The 19,081-nt window shown below is 34.4% G+C and overlaps 1 protein-coding gene across 1 annotated transcript in view; it reads right to left on the bottom strand.

Annotated features, from left to right (window-relative positions):
* RYR3 (ryanodine receptor 3) overlaps positions 1–19,081 on the bottom strand; it is a 203,647-nt gene that overhangs the window by 143,259 nt on the left and 41,307 nt on the right. The window contains 8 exon segments of the mRNA XM_086613614.1: positions 1,534–1,726; positions 5,147–5,388; positions 6,012–6,145; positions 8,599–8,717; positions 9,392–9,487; positions 11,368–11,503; positions 12,393–12,561; positions 16,054–16,175. Of these exon segments, the coding sequence (XP_086469740.1) occupies positions 1,534–1,726; positions 5,147–5,388; positions 6,012–6,145; positions 8,599–8,717; positions 9,392–9,487; positions 11,368–11,503; positions 12,393–12,561; positions 16,054–16,175 (1,211 nt within the window).

The raw sequence follows: 19,081 nt of genomic DNA on the forward strand, positions 1-19,081 counted from the left end.
CTATGAAATAACATTTATTTCATATTAACAGACACAGAAGATGACATATAACCTGCTACTGCCATCAGCTACTATTAACTACAACAGAAAATGCTCTCACAAAATACACAAACAACATCAAATAAGAAAGTAGTACATCGGTTCAGGTAGATTTCTTACAAAAAACCAGTAATGAACATTTTCAAAAGCTCTTGTACTAATGCAGCTATATAGTATGGTCACTCTCAGAGAATAAATGAAAATTGATTTATTAAGCCCTTCCTAGGCCTCCTTTATTCTGCTTGGTCTCTGTAAGTATTCTCATCTGGGAGGTTTTCTTAAACATGAGTTGCTCAAAGTATTTATGTATTGATTGCAGAAGGAAAAGCCCACAGAGAACTAGTTATCCGATTTACTTCACCTCAGAGAAACAAAGATTTATTTTTTTCTTAATTGCTAGATGTATGAACCATTTATAACCTGAGCTTTCTTTCTCCTCTGAAAGCTATATATTATCTATTCTGGCCATATCAAACCTTCCTTTCCTTAAAAATTACCATGTGTAAGAGAAACCCTCCTTTAAATAAAAGCTAGCCCTTTGCATCTTTTCACACCTTCACCACAATCTCTTACTCTGCTCCTGATCATTTCTTCTAAGTTTGGCAATTTCTGGCAGCTGTTGACATCTAGATCATTAGCAGTTTTTCACAGTGAAAAATTTTCATAACTTACCTATATTTATGCAGAAATCATGCTTAGCCTATAAAAGACAGAAAAATCGCAACCTTTCTTACTGAAGAATTCTCCTTAATAATCTTTATGCCTTTCCTTCCCAAAATTGTTGCCCGTCAATACCAGCAATAAAGATGCTCTAAGATGAACTGAACAGAAACTGGTCCTGTTATAACAACAGTGCAAGAGCTAGTCTTTCATTGTTATGTCGGCTTTGTAATGTTAACACAAATACTTTGGCCACTTCAGTAGACTGACATTTACAAAAGATTTTCTGAATGAATTAAAGGTAAGATAACAATAGAGCCTGAAAATGATAAGTTTGAATCTCAGTATTTAAGCTATAAAACAGATAAGAAATGGGCAATATTAGTAACGAGATTTCAAAACTCCTTCTCATCAGTCTTTGTATTTCCTACTGTGAATATAGCATGAGTTTTCATGATGATTTGGTTTTTTATCTTCCTGCTGAGAAAGCTACTGAGAATTTTAATTAGTGCCAAATGTGGTGCTGTGTTTCTAATGTGCTTTTTTTTTCACTGATAATTAGAATGAGACAGAATTCATTTCCCCTAGGTCACCAAATACCCATAAAATAATAATTTTCAGACACTGTGACTTGGTCAAATTGCTAACAGGCTCACATTTCACCCTGAAGTGAAATCATCACTATAACAAATCAGTACTTTCCTGTCTCTCTCTTTCCCAGCTGCTGGTTGGCCAGAACCGAAACAACAAAACAGAACAAATCATACATGAATTTGGTCAGTATTTTGTGTGACAAGACAACAAAGAAAACAATTAAAATTGAGTTGTACTTACTTTACACCTGCTGATAAGCTTACAACAGGGAAGAAAAACCCTTCTGTATTAAAGTTCTCAAACATTCCTTGTACAGGCTGTCCATTAATGCGGAATGAAATGCTGGGTACACCTAAATCCAAGCAGCAGCTAACCACATCATCAGATGCTAATAAATGTTGATTGACAGATGCTACAGCTCTAGGTACTCGACCTAGGATGAACATATTCAGTAATCAGAAGCTTTAATCAGACTATCACAGATTTAACAATTAAATTATTTCCTAAAGAATATCACCAAGTTTTATGTTCACAGTCATGAAAATATGATCTTGCCTTCATCTGTTTTATGAAAAGTTTTGCTTTTAGAGACAGTGAGTCAACATTCTTCAAACTAGTATGTGGCAGAAAAGCGCATAAAATCACTTGAGACCTCTGATATTGTTCTCAAGACAGAACATGATCAGCTGAAATCACGCAAGTTCACACTATAGCCTGATGCCAGAGTACTGAGGCACAGTAAATGATACCCTCTATAAAGCTAACACTGATATATCCTTTTTCTTTTTTCTTTAGTTATTTGTGAAATACTAGATTCACATATCTGTGAATATTCACTGGTGAGACACTGAAACAGGATGCCCAGAGGAGTTGTGGATGCCCTGTCATTGGAAGTTTTCAAGGTCAGGTTGGACAGGGCTTTGAGCATCCTGGTCTAGCGAAAGATGTCCCTGCCCATGGCAGGGGGTTGCACTAGATGATCTTTAAAGTTCCCTTCCAACCCAAACCAATCCACGATTCCATAATTCTGCTGGAGCTGTGATTATGACTAATATCCAGGTTTACAGTATCAAGAGGCAGAATGGTATACCAAGTTATCAAAAAATGGATTAAGAATTTAATGGGCCAGATTTTCATTACCAACTACAGCCATACGCTAAACAGAGGGGAGCTTTATTTTTCCTACCTGGGAAGGTGGAACCTTACAGCCATGCACAGGACTCAGCATTGTAATAACAATTAACCAGAGATAATATGTCTGAAGTAATCTAATTATTCACATTTACAGATAACTGTAGTTTTTCAAACACACTTGAGTATCTGAGTATATATTTAGCCAAGGAATATCTCTCCAGAATTCCTTTCAAAACAATTCCCTTGAAAACACTGTATTTTAACTGTAAAGCAAGTCTAATTGAGCAGTTAAGCACTATTTCAAGTTACTGTCTTTGCAACTTCTTATGAAAAAGTTCACTCAACTGTTCAGGACAGTTTAAGTACTCTGAATTTTCCCTTGCTGCAGGAGATGAGATTTAAGAAACTTGCTAGCACTGCATTTCTGAGGTTCAAGTAGTGTTTAATTTTGTAGTAGTTTATTCAGCCACTTCTAATAGAGTATGTTACAGATGTCTCCCAGCCTACTCCCAAAAAATCTTTATTTTTGTAATTTGAAAATTGTTCAGTAGTGCTGAAAAAATATTGAATTATGTGTGTGCACACACACGGAGACAGATATTTTAAATACAAAATCCTATGCTAGAACAATGCTAATATAATTGCAAAGTCAAACACACCCAAATTAGGAAATGTTAGAATTAAGGTCATGAAATTGAATTCAGCGTATTTACGTACACTGTATTTACACACTCCTTTTAATTGCATGGCCCCACAGTATTATTTTTTGAGCAATTAAAGAGTAATTAGCTATATATGGAATTTCAAGGTACTAAGAAATATAGGGAAATTAAGGATTTTTCCTACATGCCCTGAATAGTGTACAGTAAATAAAGCACAAGCCATAAATTGAACAAGCTAAAAAATAAACATCATTTGCTGTATGCAAGAGAGATCTGGAAGGAAAAATAACATGCTATTTCACAATTAAAGATTGTAAACACAAGGATTGAAATTATGTCTATTTTTTTCTCCAAACTTCTGAATGCTCATGGCTACACACTTGAGAAACAAAACCATTAAATTAAGTCAGATATAGAGCGTGCTGATATTGAATTTTTTTCTAAAAAGATTTTTACAGGAAACATAGAAAGCTAAATTCCAGGTGAAAGAAATTTTTTTTAAAATGTCCTTTACAATGAAACATTACATTCCCAACTCAATGGTTGAACATTTCAGAGAAAAGGTGGTCAGAACTGTCCAACTTTGGAAAGAAAAAGTCCACATCTCATTTCTGAAAATGAACTCAGTTTTCAACTCAATTCTATCTTGAGGCAATAAAATTTACTCTCGAACAATTTATGAATTACAAAGCTATAAGCCAGAGAAAACACAATTTTAGACCATATAAATATAACGCTAATAAAAGGTGATCCTACAGTTTCATCTATTTCTTAACAAAATCTTCTATATGAGCAAAAGACCTTTACCAATTAAGGTAGATTGTTACATATTTTAGGTACAAAACCTAATTGCCAGAGCTCTGTTTTAAATATTTATGTAAGTAGAATACATATGTAAAATCTTCTAGAAATTTTAGCAACTGTTTCACTTCTTGGTGCTTTTCTTTGTCCTTTCCTTACTTATTGATAGTTAATTAAGAATTATGTTACAAAGACACCAGATGATGTAATTACCTAAATATTTTCTTATTGTATAGCCTTATGCATTATTCCTTCTCTGAAATGTTCCTTATTTAGAGAGTATTTAGGAACTTTAAGAAAGCAAAAACAACCATCAGCATTTCCTGTGTTGCTATTTGGTTCTTAAAATTGCCCAATAGCAGTTTGCTGGTTGTTTCTATAGGAACATACATTGAAATGGTTAAAAGATACTCCTCTGTGACAAACCTGTGTGCTTACAAAAAGTACATTCTAGTTCCCTTTCCACGGATACAGTATCAGGGGAGGGATAACAACACAAAAAAACACAACAGCCTTGGTCATAGCTTCAAAGCCACTGTCCAGCTAGCCATGTACCCCAAAGGGTGCACTCCAAAGCATCCTAATCAGATTCTTTTGTTTCCTTATTTTTCCTCAGTGGCTATTCTCTGTAACACACTCATTATTACAAAAATAATTTGAACTGCAACACTTCAGATGAGCCCTCCTGTAAACTTCTTTTACTTTTCTGGAGCTCTTACTCAAATCTATCTGACTGGTAACGCTGGTTGGTAATAGTTGCAATAGTTGGTAACAGTGTAGCAATTCTTATTTCTAATTGCCAAAACTATCTTTCATGAAACTATTTATCAAAATTTAATTCATTTTTTTTTTAATCTATAAATAGGTGCGAGGATGATAATGTCATTTCTCTTCAACTGTAGATACAAAGTGAAAGAATAATGCAAACATAGATTCATGTACAATGAACTTGTCTGAGATCAATACATCCATTGATTTTGAACAGATAGACTTAAGTCAGTCTTGATCTAGAGATGGAAAATGCCATTGTTTGATCAAAATCATGAAAATAGAAGCTATCTGCTAAAAAGCCTAACTGGTATAACTCAATATTGACTAAAATCTCACACAAGAAACCTGATCTGAAATTCTAAATAAGTTCATGATATCCTAGAGTTCTGAGTGTAGCTCACTATAAATTAGCATGCTACGTACATGTAGGTACTGGAGGTAAAGGTAGGTAACTCCTAAATGTAAGGATAAGTGGAAGTACTTACCAGACCACAGATGAAGGCCATCAAAACCGTAAGAGTATAGGTCATCACCAACACCATTGCCTCCCCATCCTTCTCCACCTCCAGGATAGGGGGCATAACCTGAAGTAGAGGCCCATCCAACTCGTAAATGGGTGGGTTCTGCCGTCAAGAATGGATCAACCTGATCAATTATTAACTCAAAGTACCACTTCTTGTATTGTGCAGAGCCCTCAGCAACACCCAAAAATATGTTTGGTCTTATGCTAAGAAAGAAAATGTAAACCAGTTAGTGTAAACCTAAATTGTGACTTATGAATTATGTTGCTGTATAACAGTCAAATTCACTTTGCAAATATGATAAAAGTGTAGATGTCCACATTTTGATAATAATATTTAAAACAGTGATGCATTTTATGACTTCATAAAGCTGATATAGAATCAACTTCTAAGGTATAGGTTCCATGCTTTGAAAAACATAGTGAAAGAGGAATAACAAGATCATTTCCTAAAATCAAAAAAAACAGGAGTGAGGTTGCCAGCAAATCAAATCCCTCTTAAAACACACAAGTACTTCACAGTATGTTTACATATTCCATAATAATTAGGTAAAGCCATGCTCTGTTTTGAGTGAGAAAAAAGCAACTTTCATCTTTCCATTTCAAAACAGATCTTACTATTAATTAGCAGTTTCAATTTGAGCATTACAATTCCATATTGTTAGCAAAAATGGGTTTTTCAGAAATCAATACTTAAACACTTCCTAAGTGTGTGTCTCAATATTGAAAGCTGTGGAACATCTCTTAGGTTACAGTATTTTCTGCAACTAATTATTGAAGACATATAAGTTCAATTTTTTCTCATATAACAATAAAACATGTCACTGTACCTTGTCACATCATTAATCAAACGTGTTTGCAAGAGTAAGTCTCTTCTAGGAAGCAGATTGTCACAGATCAAATTTTGATTGGCACGAACTGCAACTCCATTACAGACACAGAGAGAGCAAAGCACATCCAGAACCTTAAAAAAATCAGAAGAAAGTCATGTAAAGGCAGATGCATACACTATTATTCAGTTGCTGGCTTAATTTACATTCAGAATAAACCTAAAGGAAGGAATATATTATGTATTATTATTTTTGTTTTCTAAATAATTTTCACATATGTGGACCGAGTATAGTCTGTACTACTGAGAGAGAATGTCAAATGTTTGTGGATCATAAATTCAGAACACAGAGTTGGCAAAATGCCTCAAAATACTGTCCTTCGAGATTCCTTATTCTCATTTTGATTATAAAAAAGCAAAGCAAGAACAACTGTATGTCAATTCTTTACAATTTTTTTAATTAAATCTCATTAAAAATTTGAAATATGAAATGAACTTTTTTGAGAAATTTACTTCAGTCCAAAAAACTTTCTGAGCAAAAATCACTGAACGATTCTCAACTGCAATTCTCAGACTGCTTATGAATCTGTTTTGAAATCATGTTTTCAATATTAGAAATAATCAATTTATTTTTAAAATGAAAAATATTCAAAAGAATTCACTATAAGGTAAAACAGTTTCAGGAAGACTTTATCCTACAATTTCAAGGTTTTTTTTTTTTGGTCACTGTCTGAAAAGTGAAAGAGGTTGACATAGTTCTCCCACAACTTACTACAGTGAAAAGTTTTGGAAGAGAACACAGTAACATAGGGCTGCTTCATGGGGACAAAACTGCACACTTTTGCAAAAACCAGAGAAGCTTAAAGATGCATTTGATCTCTGACAAGTGATCATTGATCAATGAACCCAAACGGTCTAAACTCTTACAGACCACATCCAAGCCAAAGAACCATCTTCACACTGTTGATTACCACTTTGGAAACTGTTGAACAACACAAGGAGCAGAAGAACAATACATGTTTTTTAGCCACTCCTGTTCTCTGCTCAGTGGATTAGCACAAAGCCACCCTCAGCAGCAGTTTAAGATAATACATTGTGAACTTTTCTATGTCCCAGCTCATGCATTTTCCTTTCTACTATCCCTGTTATTGGGCAGAAATCTCTAGCAGAAGGATTGAGGTAGTAACTTAAATAACCGCAGAAACTCTGATGAGTACTCCACTGTAATGTGTCTTAATAACATTAATAACAAATAATCAGTAACTCAGAACTCACACATAAACTGTTTAAATAATCTCTAGGCACTCACTGACTACGTTTCTGACACAAGGCTTTTAATTTAAAAAAAAAATCCTTCAAATCAATAATTTCCAGTACAATTTTAGTTAATAACATTACTGATTCTATCTCCTAAATCACAGAATTTCTAACCTAGCAGGAGAACAAGATATACTGTTTCCAGAGTAACAAATAAATCCATTACTTCACATTACTTCATTACTTACCGATGTTCAGTCAAAGACATTACAAACGGAAATGCACAAATCCGTTATCCAGTCTAATTCTTCTCCTGTATACAACATTTTTCTTTTCTGCTTTAAGTTCTCCTTATGAGGTCTACTTTAAGACACTCCAGCTGAAAGATTCTCTTTGCAGGTGACTGGCACAGCACAATAGTCTTGCTAACAGTTAAAAACAGTAAGCTAACTTGCCACTGTAATTTTAATTTTTTTCTTATGTCTACTTATATCAGTTTATACTCCTTAACCATGCTTAAAAATACTTCTCTCCTTTTCCATACCTGTAGTTGGTTAGATTCTCCATATTACCTTCTCCTGTAAATCAGTAATTTCAGCTCACTAAAATTTTCTTTGTTCTTCCATCAGATTATAAGTCTATTATAAGTCAATTTTAATTGAGGAAGAAAAGTCAGATCAGAAAATCACACATAAAACTATATTATATTTTGTGTTGTGATGTCATCCTAATCACAGCCAGAAACTGTGTTCACCTTATTCTGTCATAATAAATTGCATACTGAAATCTAAATTAATTTCCACCGTTACTTCTTCTGGTAAAACTCAGGGTTTTTTTCTTTCTTCTGAACATCTATGTTTTCAGATATTTGGATTATTTTTCTGATTTCTCATTTTCTTTTGCTCTTTTCTGCTACTACTATTATTACTCAAGTTAGGAATGACTCTGCAGGATTTAGTTCTGTCTTTCTGCAGATACAACAATGGTAGTTCACTGCTTCTGCAGAGACCTGCATCACAAAGCAGGCTACTCTGTCCAAGTGCTTACAGTCAGAATGCTTAATTTTCTCAGCAAATCCAAAGCTCTGATTGGTTATCAATATTTCTTAACTATTTGCTTGTCATACATCTTTCCTGTATTTGAAACTGAAAAGCAATTTTATATTACACATATTTTTTTAATTTCAACAAAGCAGTTTTACAGATTTACTTCAAGGTTATTTTTTTCCTTTAAAGGTACTAGGATCACATATTTCCATGTCAGCATTCTTCTGTTTTTTTCCACAAGTCATTGTAAGATTATCAGTACATCCTTAGTTTTTCCAAACATACCTTGTAATTGCGTCCGTGTTTATCCAACAATGAAATAATGGATTTGATGTGCTCCTCAGCTATTATATTTAAAGCTTCTGGGCTTTCAATCAAGATGCAGTGCAACACTTCCAAAATACCTGTATGAAGGCCACAGAAATAATGTTGTCATTAAATCATCTGTGCTACTGAACACAATCTGAAAGCTCGGTAAATAAGAGAGTAACTTAAGAGATGTTATCTTTTCTCTAGCTTAAAAACAGAATGAAAACACTTTTAAACAGTATTGATAAAACAATGATTTGAACCGCATTAGACATAAATGCGTTATGAAGCCATTAATTTCTGTTTTCTTTTGAAAATAGTTACAATTTTAAAACCACTTGAGAAAAATGCAAGTTTAGCTCCTTTTTAAAGAGAGAAATAAAAGTTTTAGTAGGGAGCATCGTACAGTATTTCAATATTTTGTTGAACACTCCATTGTGAAAAAAAATTCTCTCTCTATAGATATATTTTATGTGTACTTGTGCCCAGAAACAACTCTGATGTTATTGATAGTGACGGGATAGTAGTCTTGACACTTTCTGACCCAATCCATTAATTCACTGAAGTCATGTTCAACACTGATTGGATGTGGTATTGCACATCCACAATGTATGTTTAAATGTAACACTTTGCTCTATTAAAAAAAGTGCTGCGTATGTATTTTCTAACATATGTTGTTTTCAAGGAAAACTGCTCTGACATTTATAATGTAAGACAGTTGTGTATGGGGCATTGATAGTTAATTTACATTGATAAAAGTAAGTCTCACCTGAGGAAGATTCTAATCTGTCCAATTTACTTATTAGCCAGTCAAGGTTACTGGAAAACTGAGTACAATTGTTTCTGTTGCCACGAATGAGAGCAGCTGGAAAAAACCCACAAGGTATAATTTTATAACAGGAGATTTCCTTTTTAAATCACAAACATTAATAATACATATTTCAACACAATTTGTAAAACAACTTCACAAAATAATAACCAGACAAATCCTAAATACATATGTTACAATAAGATCTTCATTAATTAATTAATTAAGATCTTCATTAATTTGAATATCAGCAACTGACATAACTTCTAAAGAGCATGTAGCTTTTGAAGCTGACAGGGGTCTACTGGAAAGACAAGAATTTCAGTTAAAAATATGCTTTATTTTTGTTTTATTTTATTGTTTAACTTAAATAGACATTATCCACCTCCCTTGTTTGAGGCGGATGTCAAGCATTGTCATGATCAAGAGACTGAAACAGTTGTTCTATTTCTTCCTACCAATGAGTGGGAAGAACATATGCAGAAGTTTAAGCTCAAGTGCAGGTTGGCTGTACTGCTCTTTAGCTCTACTTTCTGATTAAAACGTGTTATACAATGGATAGATTTTAGCCTTCAGCAGTGCAGAACACAACGTTATTTGACCGCACTTTGAAAGTTCATCAACACGCAAATATTTCAGACAATACTGATTTTTTTCTGCCAGAAGTTATTACTTCATAGAAAAAACCAAACAAACAAAAAACCTTTTTGTACACAATTGTCAAGGATTTTTATTATGAAGCACTAACTTAATGTTTATTACATCAGAACAAGTGTGTTCAAGATGTACCTGCAGAAGAAAGTCAAGACAAAAATCTGAAAAGTCCTACATAGCACTAAAGAGGTTTTGTTCATCCTACTTTTCTTTAAACTCATAAGACAGTAGTAAAATGCAGGCAATGGTATCCTGTTACTTTTTAAAGCAACGAGAAGACTTCACTAGAAGCATCTGCATGTCTGTGCTATGTGAATAGCCTCCTGTTTCAAAGCACTCTCCCTGGTTTGTTTTATTCTTGTCAGAGAATCATACAATGGTTTGGTTGGAAGGGACCTTAAAGATCATCTAGTTCCAATCCCACTACCTTGGGCAGGGACACCTTCCACTAGACCAGGCTGCTCAAAGCTCCATCCAATCTGTCCTTGAATGCTTTCAGGGATGGGGCATCCACAACTTCTCTGGGCAACATGTTCCCATGCCTCACCATCCTCAGAGTGAACAAACTAGCTTTTCCTAACTCAACTTGCATATTTTACTATGGTTCAGGACTAACATTCTTTGTGACAAAATTAGAATGCATTTAAACTCCATCAGAAGACAAAATTCTCCTATATGAGGAATTACACAACTTGAGTATCAAATTAACAATTTAAAGAAATACACATATACTCACTTATCCTACTCTATAATTTGGCCCTATTGCAATGCAGAAGCAGTTTGCTCTAGAGAGCATGGCATTGAAACTGAAAAAAAAAAAAATTTAATTTCTGTTTTATGGAATTACTTTTACTATCATTTAAATCTAAGCCTCAAGTGACAAACCTAGATTCAGTAGACCTGCAATTCTGACTATTAATTTTAGGCTTCTCTTCAGCTTCATATATAAAGATTTTTTTTCCAGTTTTTCTAATCTTTAAAGTAATAATTCACACCTATTTGCATACCACAAGTACTTTAAAAAAAAAAAATAGAAAATATAAAATACACATTTGGCATGCCGCACCAATCATTTTCCTAGCTGAAGTTTATTTTTCTGCTGTACTATTGCTCAGTAAACTCTGTTCTCTGTAATAAATATCAGTAAGTATATGAAAGAAATTCTGTAATTTACATGATAGAAGGAATAACACACAAAGTATTCTTTGGTGATGAAGCAGAAAGTAGAATATAAAGAATACATATCCTGTTTTTTAAAATCAGTATATTATTGAAGAACTTACCTAACAATTTGTAAAGCAGATTCAGAATTTCTTTCCATGCTGTACCATGTCCTTCTCTTGCAATTCCTGCAAAATGAGCTGCGCTGTTGTAGTCGTTTAAGCGATCAATGCAATTCAAAACTAGTGCCAGCATTCCCTAAATGCATATGAGAGGGGAAAGGAAACTCTACATGAAAAAGCATTTGTTGTTGTCCTTTTAAAAGATTTTTTCCTGTACACATTTAAAAGTTGCATTATCTTAGATTAAAAAAAAAAACCACAAACTATTGTGCTTACAAGATTTGAATACGTATTTTTCTATATGAAAATCATCTGGTTTAGAGAATGATCTTATATTGTTCCTTGCTCAGCAAAGTATTATAAAAAGTAAGAAATAAACAAAGCTAGCAATAAAGACTTCAAATTGTTGTGAACAGACTCTTTTTTACATAAAATCTTCCTTACATAGAAAAACAAAACAACTTCGAATTTATATACAAAGGAATTTTTGTTGATTAAAAAAAGTGGAAATTTTACAATAGAATAAAATCTCTGTAAAACAAAAAAGTACATATACTAGAATAGATTTTTAACTTGGTTTGATTGGAGACTAAAATGATACTGAAAAACCTACAAACAATCCAAACGCCTGAAAACTCTGGTGGACAGAAGAGATATCATTGGTCCAAGTTCTATTATTCATTTAGGGCATCTAGAGAGTATAACTTCATAGAGAGAAAAAGAAATTTCTTGTCACAATAATTTCTTTAAAAAATGGCATCTGTTTAAAGATATTCAGAAGTATTAAGACTGAATTTTATGAGATAGAGCTTGTGACCTGTCACAAGCGTGGAAGTGAAAAACACGTAACATCAAGTTATCATATGGCATTACAGTCTATTTTTATATATATATTTTATGTATCAGCTACAGAATTTTACATTATAAATCATATGCATGCATCTAGATGATAACGTTTAGGTGCTTCTCAATGTTTGTGACATGATACACTTCAAATTAAAATGTAACTCTTCCTCTCTCTGTACCTCTTCCTTAAATAGATTTTGTCTGTTTTTGAGTGAACGTAGCTTGTTTTGCTTATCTTCATGTTCCAGTTCTTCTTCGGGAAGCTGGAAGTAAGTAATCAGGTCTTGCAGAGTCTGAGCCATCTCCTCAACAGGCAGGGCAGTGGGTGATAGTGTTCTGTTGTTCCCACTACAGAAAACAACAATGAGAAAGACTGGCAGCACTATTAATTTTTCCACTGTCATTTACAGTACTATGTAGCAGCCTATTTTCTGTTGGTATCCAAACAAAGTCTTGTTATACATATGACATATGTATATGATCTGAACTGTAAATCATTCAAACATCTACTGTTTGAGTGTCCAGCGCTCAGAGTTTCCTGAAGTGGAATTATGTTTCTCTTTCTGCACTGATGTAAAGGGAGAGAATGATTAAAAAACTGGAAAAAAAAATGAGAAGAAACAACATAAGTCAGCAAAAAGATGAAACAGAGATTAAGGATGTACTGAAGTCCTTTCTTTCAGTAATTGATTTTGTTTAAATACTTTAAATCCTCTTGATGATATAGGCATAATGTGCAGATGGACTAAAATAGTAGCAGTTATTGAGGCTGTACACCCGCAGTCTTCTGAAGACAACACAAAAACAACAGGTAATCCTAACTACTAATTATGTCTCTGTATCAACTCTATATAGGAAATAAAGAAGGATGGGATTTAAAAATATAAAGCAAGGAATCTCAGCTGTCAGCAAAATAATGTCTCTTTCCTTTTCAAGCATTTGCTCAATCTTAGGTGATAACTCTATTTTTCAGGGTCTGACTCACCATTACAAATAGCATAATCTAGGAGGAGCTGATTGCTGAGACAGGTGGCTCTGTTTTTATATCCTCAGCACAAGAAATACAAAGGAGTAGTGTAGTCCCTTGTGATACTGAAGAAGTAATGTTTTAAACACAGTCTCATATGGTAGGTTCTGTGGAAGCAAATCCTTAATTATAAACTCTTTTGTTTATATTTTTTATATATAATCTTTTTTATATTTTGTTTAATAATTTTTTGTTTATAATCTCTTTTTGATCTATTAGGCAGTAACACAAGGATGACCACTTGACCATCATAACTTCTGCCAAGCACTATGAAAAATACAAACATTCTTACCGATTTTATTGTGCATTCTTATACATTGACCTCAGCAACTATAAATGAATATGCATTGACACAGAATTGTATTTAACCTAAACACCCCAAAAATCTTCAGACAAAAACATATTGTATGGAAGAGCTATAGCGAAGGATACATGAACTTTCACTGAATTGAAGATCTTTGTCTTGCTGCTTGTTAAAGAGCTATTGTTGTGTAAGTTTTGTAATGTAAGATAAACACCACAAACAATTTACTTTAACGAATGAGGGAAGGGGAACAAAAGTAAAAAAAGAAATAACCTAATAAAATTATGCTTCAAAATGCCAAATATTTTCAAACTAAAATAGCTAAAGGTATTATTCAAAAGGCAAATATAACTACATGTATAAGACAGTTTTCATGATACTTCCCTTCACTATCCAAATAATAAAGCCCTCATCAAAAAAATCAGTTTACAACTATTTCCATGTAAAGTCTTAAACTTATTGGTAACTATGGTCTGTCAAAATTATGCTAAACACTTTGAACAGTTTTGCACAAATTGACAAGCCAATTATATCTCATGACATAAAACAGTAGAAAAAACCTTTTTAAGCAGAACACATACTTCAAGAGGACTGGAAAAATTTAAGCTGAAGCGAGTGCATTAGTATAGTGAAAGCAAGTCAAATTTTTTATTCTGAAAGTCTATTTTATAAATAATACTGCTTAAATACAAGCTTGAATCCAGAAAACCAAACTAGGAATGAAATGTGATAAATACAGTATCTTTTCATGCTCATTTAGTCACTGTTTTATAAAAATTCAACATCTCCTGAGGACGCAAAGGCTCTTCAGCCAGCAACACACACATTTATCTAAACTGCTTTAAATGATATTCATGTACAACACATTTGTTTTGCTATTGGTCAAGATTGTACTTTTCCATGAAAAGAAAGATATTATGTTGCCATATGTGTGGCAAGGATATTAGGCAACTATTTAACAAGTACAGCTCTTTATATAACCTTCTCAATAAATGAAGATTATGACAGATAAAGTCTGGTGTCACATTAAATTGCTTAAATTCCCTGACTTTAGAATCATGGAATCGTACAATGATTTGGGTTGGAAGGGACCTCAAAGATCATCTGTTTCCAACCCCGCTGCCATGGGCAGGAACACCCTCCACTACACCAGGTTGCTCAAAGCCTCATCCAACCTGGCCTTGAACACTTCCAGAGATGGGGCAGCCACAACTTCTCTGGGCAATCTGTTCCAGTGCCTCACCACCCTCCGTGTTAAGAATTTCTTCCTTGCTTTGATCTTTATAACATCCTTTGCCTGCATGCTTAGGGTACTCATATATTGTATGACTCACAATGTCCAGGCATCTGAGGGCTTTGGTGCTTCAATCTGTGGAAATAGCCGTCACTGTTTCCACATTAATTTTTGAGTTCTATTATACAGTTAGTGTTACAGCCCAATCTCGGATAATTCTTGCTAAGGTGTAATTACTAACTGCATTGCTCTCGAGTACAGCAAAGATTTTGAATATAAATACTACTCAGAAAGTAATTCTATTGATGCTATTCTGAAGCCTTATAATCACAACTTGAATTATTCCTTAAAATCGGATATAGTCACTGTCTCTCTCTGCTGAGATGCTGTTACTGACTGAATAACCATAAATCCATTCTGCTACAAATAAGTGTGTTGGTTTAAACAGGAGATTTAGGAATACTCTCAGAATAATTTAGCTGAGAGAAAGAAGTTTTTCCTTTTACCTTCTCAGCTGACAGTCAGCCTTCTGCCCTAATTGTTGTTACTGCATATAATCTGTTATACTTTGTATGGTTCACTAGAGAGAACTGTCTCTTCTCTCATCTTTAAATCTTCCAGATATGATCAGAGTGGTGACAGAGAAGCAGAGGAACAACAGGATGGGTGATTAAAAAAGGACAGGTAAAATGTTTCAGCCAAGGTTTTGAAGGCAATAAATTCCTATTCTCCTCCTAGACAAGCAAAGATCTATTTTATACTTGCTTCTACTGTTTATTTGCATGGACTTGGGGCTGCTATGGTTCCTCATCGTATTTTTCATCTAAACAGCATTAAGCATCAATATTCCTTTCAATTAGCTTAACAAATTTGAATAGACTTAGGTATAATATTTGGTCTACCAAGAAAAATAGAAAAATGAGAACCTTTTTATGAATATTGTGAAGTTCTAGATACTGTGCAATATTTTCTAATGGACTTACTGTAAGATTATTTAGCATGTTTTCTTCAACTTGAATCATCATTCAGTTTGTTTCTGGCTTCAAGGTATTAGATGTCATGTAAATAATCTTAAATAAGCTGTTACACCTATTTAATGGCATTACTTATTGAAATTGCAAACTTAAGTCAGTAAAAACATATTGCTAATAGCTTGTAAATACAAATACTTGAAAGCAGGAAATAAGGACTCTGCTAGAGAAATTCTTATCATTTCAGAATACTTTGAAGAACGAACAAACAAAAAATGATTGTATATACAATGGTAAAAACTACCTTATAAACTGGCTGAATAAGCTTGTAGTATTGCGGATGATTCGAGCAGCCTGGGATTCCTCATGCTGACATCTTTGTAAGGTTAGACCATCATCCATATGGCCCTCTTGGTGTAATATAACCTATTGAAAGTCAGTAATTATCACAATAATTACTTAACCTTTGATCTTTTAAATATTTTGTAACTTATTTCAATACCGAACTGAAACCAGTAACTGCATGTATACTGAGCTACTACTTGATAATCACTTTATCTTAACACCTGTTTATTCATTAATTAAAAATTCGTCAATCTCATAAGCCATTCAGAGAAGACATTTTAATGTACCTTTATTCTCCCACAATTCATTAAACATACATGCTTATCAAATATTTTCCAATTGAAACCAAAAATGTCATTCTTTCTATATTCTGGCTGTAAGGGAAAGAGAATCTCCACTGTCTTAAGCATCATTTACTAAAGGATTCATGCATGAAAAAACTACTGACAAGAAAATCAAGCTGAAGTGACAAATATAATAAAAATGACAATGCAGCTAAAGGAGCAACAACTTTATAAGTAACTTCTGACTAATTTAACTCTTCTATACACATTGTGTTGGATTCTTATCAGAATCAGATATGAACATCATATGATCTTCAAGCAATAACAGAGATCCATTGGTGGGATTTTAAATTTTCACCTTTAAACAAACTCAATTTCACAAAAAGCCAGCATAATTTTTAGGTATCGCAAAAACAAGTCTTGATCATTTTGACCCATTAAAATCCCACAGCACTTTTGTAAGGATTAAATGTGAATTATCCTGCTTCTTTGCTCAAGATGTAACCTATTGAATTCTCCACTGAAAAGCTTTTTTTTTTTTAATCTCTGAGTTAGTAAAAATTTGCTGCCCAGCTTCCCACTTAGTTGAGTAATTCTGAAAGCACCAAATAGTTAACAAAGAAATTAATGAATTTCTTTCTACCACAAATGGGAAGGTTATTTACCAACAGTTTTTTGTATATACTGGCATATAGGTATACCCAAGCATTGGAATGTGATGTTTTTCTATACTGGGCAGGATACAAAGCACACATGTGCTCTGTTCCTTCCAAATGCTGAGAAAGTGTTTTTAAAAGAGGCAAATATCACCCTATGAGTTTATCTGGACCCCAGAATCCATGGAAACGTGATGGAGAAGACTAGGAAAACATTTTTGAATTAGCATATTGATAATAATATCTTAAAGGAGACTAGTTTACATATTGGTCATCCTTCCTCTTTGTTCAAATACTTCTTTATATAGAGTCACAGTGTAGGTGACTTTGTTAGCTGAAATATCACTGTTTCCAAAAGAAGGGTCCTGGAGTCTCTTAACTGAACAATAACTAAAGAATTGTTCTTCCCATTGCAAAACTAGTAAGAACACAGTTGACAATCAGATAATGTTTTCTCAGGCCATTTCATGTTGCTCCACATTTTGGAGCTACAGGAATGGTACAGGAATGAAAAAATTTGACAGTTAGCATATTAAAGCTGCCATGCCTTGCAAAGTAATAGCACTTTCACCATTGTGTAGCAGATATGCACTCTTCTCCCTAAGTATGCAGTAGATCAGAGGAGAGAAGTCTTTTAGAACTTAATCCTCCCTATTTCTCTGAAGAAAAAAACCAACAACAACAACAACAAAAAAACCCCCAAAACAACACCAACCCAAAAGCTCAACTAAATCATCCAGAAACACCACAATGACAGGAAAGTGCTATTTAGAACTCCAGTTAGTAGATCATAGAATCATAGAATCATTAGGGCTGGAAGGGACCTTCAAAGGTCATCTAGTCCAACCCCCCTGCAAGGAACAGGGATATCTCCAACTAGATCAGGTTGCTCAGGGCCTCATCCAACCGGGCCTTGAACGTCTCCAGGGATGGGGCATTCACCACCTCTCTGGGCAACCTGTTCCAGTGTTCTACAACTCTTATGGTAAAAAATTTTTTCCTAATATCCAACCTGAATCTACCTCCCTCTATTTTAAAACCATTACCCCTTGTCCTATCACAACAGGCCCTCTTGAACAGCCTCTCCCCATCTTTCTTGTAGGCCCCCTTGAGGTACTGGAAGACCGCTATAAGGTCACCCCGGAGCCTCCTCTTCTCCAGGCTGAACAGCCCCAACTCTTTCAGCCTGTCCTCATAGGAAAGGTGCTCCAGCCCTCTTATCATCTTCGTGGCCCTCCTCTGGACCCTCTCCAACTGGTCCATGTCCTTCTTATGTTGGGGACTCCAGAACTGGACGCAATACTCCAAGTGAGGTCTCATGAGGGCAGAGTAGAGGGGGAGAATCACCTCCCTCGACCTGCTGGCCACGCTCCTCTTGATGCAGCCCAGGACGCGGTTGGCCTTCTGGGGCTGCAAGAGCTCATGGCCAGAAGCATCCAGCACTGCCTACTCCAATTCCTCAGTTAAACTACTTCCCTGCATATTAAGGGGCGTTTGACACTGCCTTGCTAATTGAGGTATAGCAGGCCATATAGCATGCTGGATGGTGGAGGAATGTTGAATAGAATACTAATATAAATGTCATTATTACCTGGCAGAGTCTTGAAGCCTTGGTTACCAAGATCTCAAAGACAGAGAGCTACAAGAGATCAAAATTCTGGCAGAAAACGTGCAACAGAAGCCTCATAAACAATGCCAGAATTTCTTACATATTTGTGTCTTGTAAAGACAGCGTGATAATTAGAGACATAAAATTACACCAAAGCCAAACAACCGAAATTTTTACTTGGTATTTTGGGTACTTTATAAGAGAACTAATCCCATAGTTGTTTTCTCCTCTCTACAGATTTGCAGCAGCTGTTAGTGATAATATCTAGATTATGTGAAAAAAAAAACCCACATCCTTTGCCGCTTGCAAAAACAAGGTATTTCTCAATCCTCCTAGGGCTACTGAGACATGTTACAACAAGTGCAGGTCAGATTGAGAAGGATTACAGTGACTGAAAGTGAAAATCTCCTGACAAAATGATCGTGGAAGACACATACA

The sequence above is a fragment of the Tauraco erythrolophus genome, chromosome 6, assembly GCF_009769465.1.
Source record: "Tauraco erythrolophus isolate bTauEry1 chromosome 6, bTauEry1.pri, whole genome shotgun sequence".
Classification (NCBI taxonomy): domain Eukaryota; kingdom Metazoa; phylum Chordata; class Aves; order Musophagiformes; family Musophagidae; genus Tauraco; species Tauraco erythrolophus.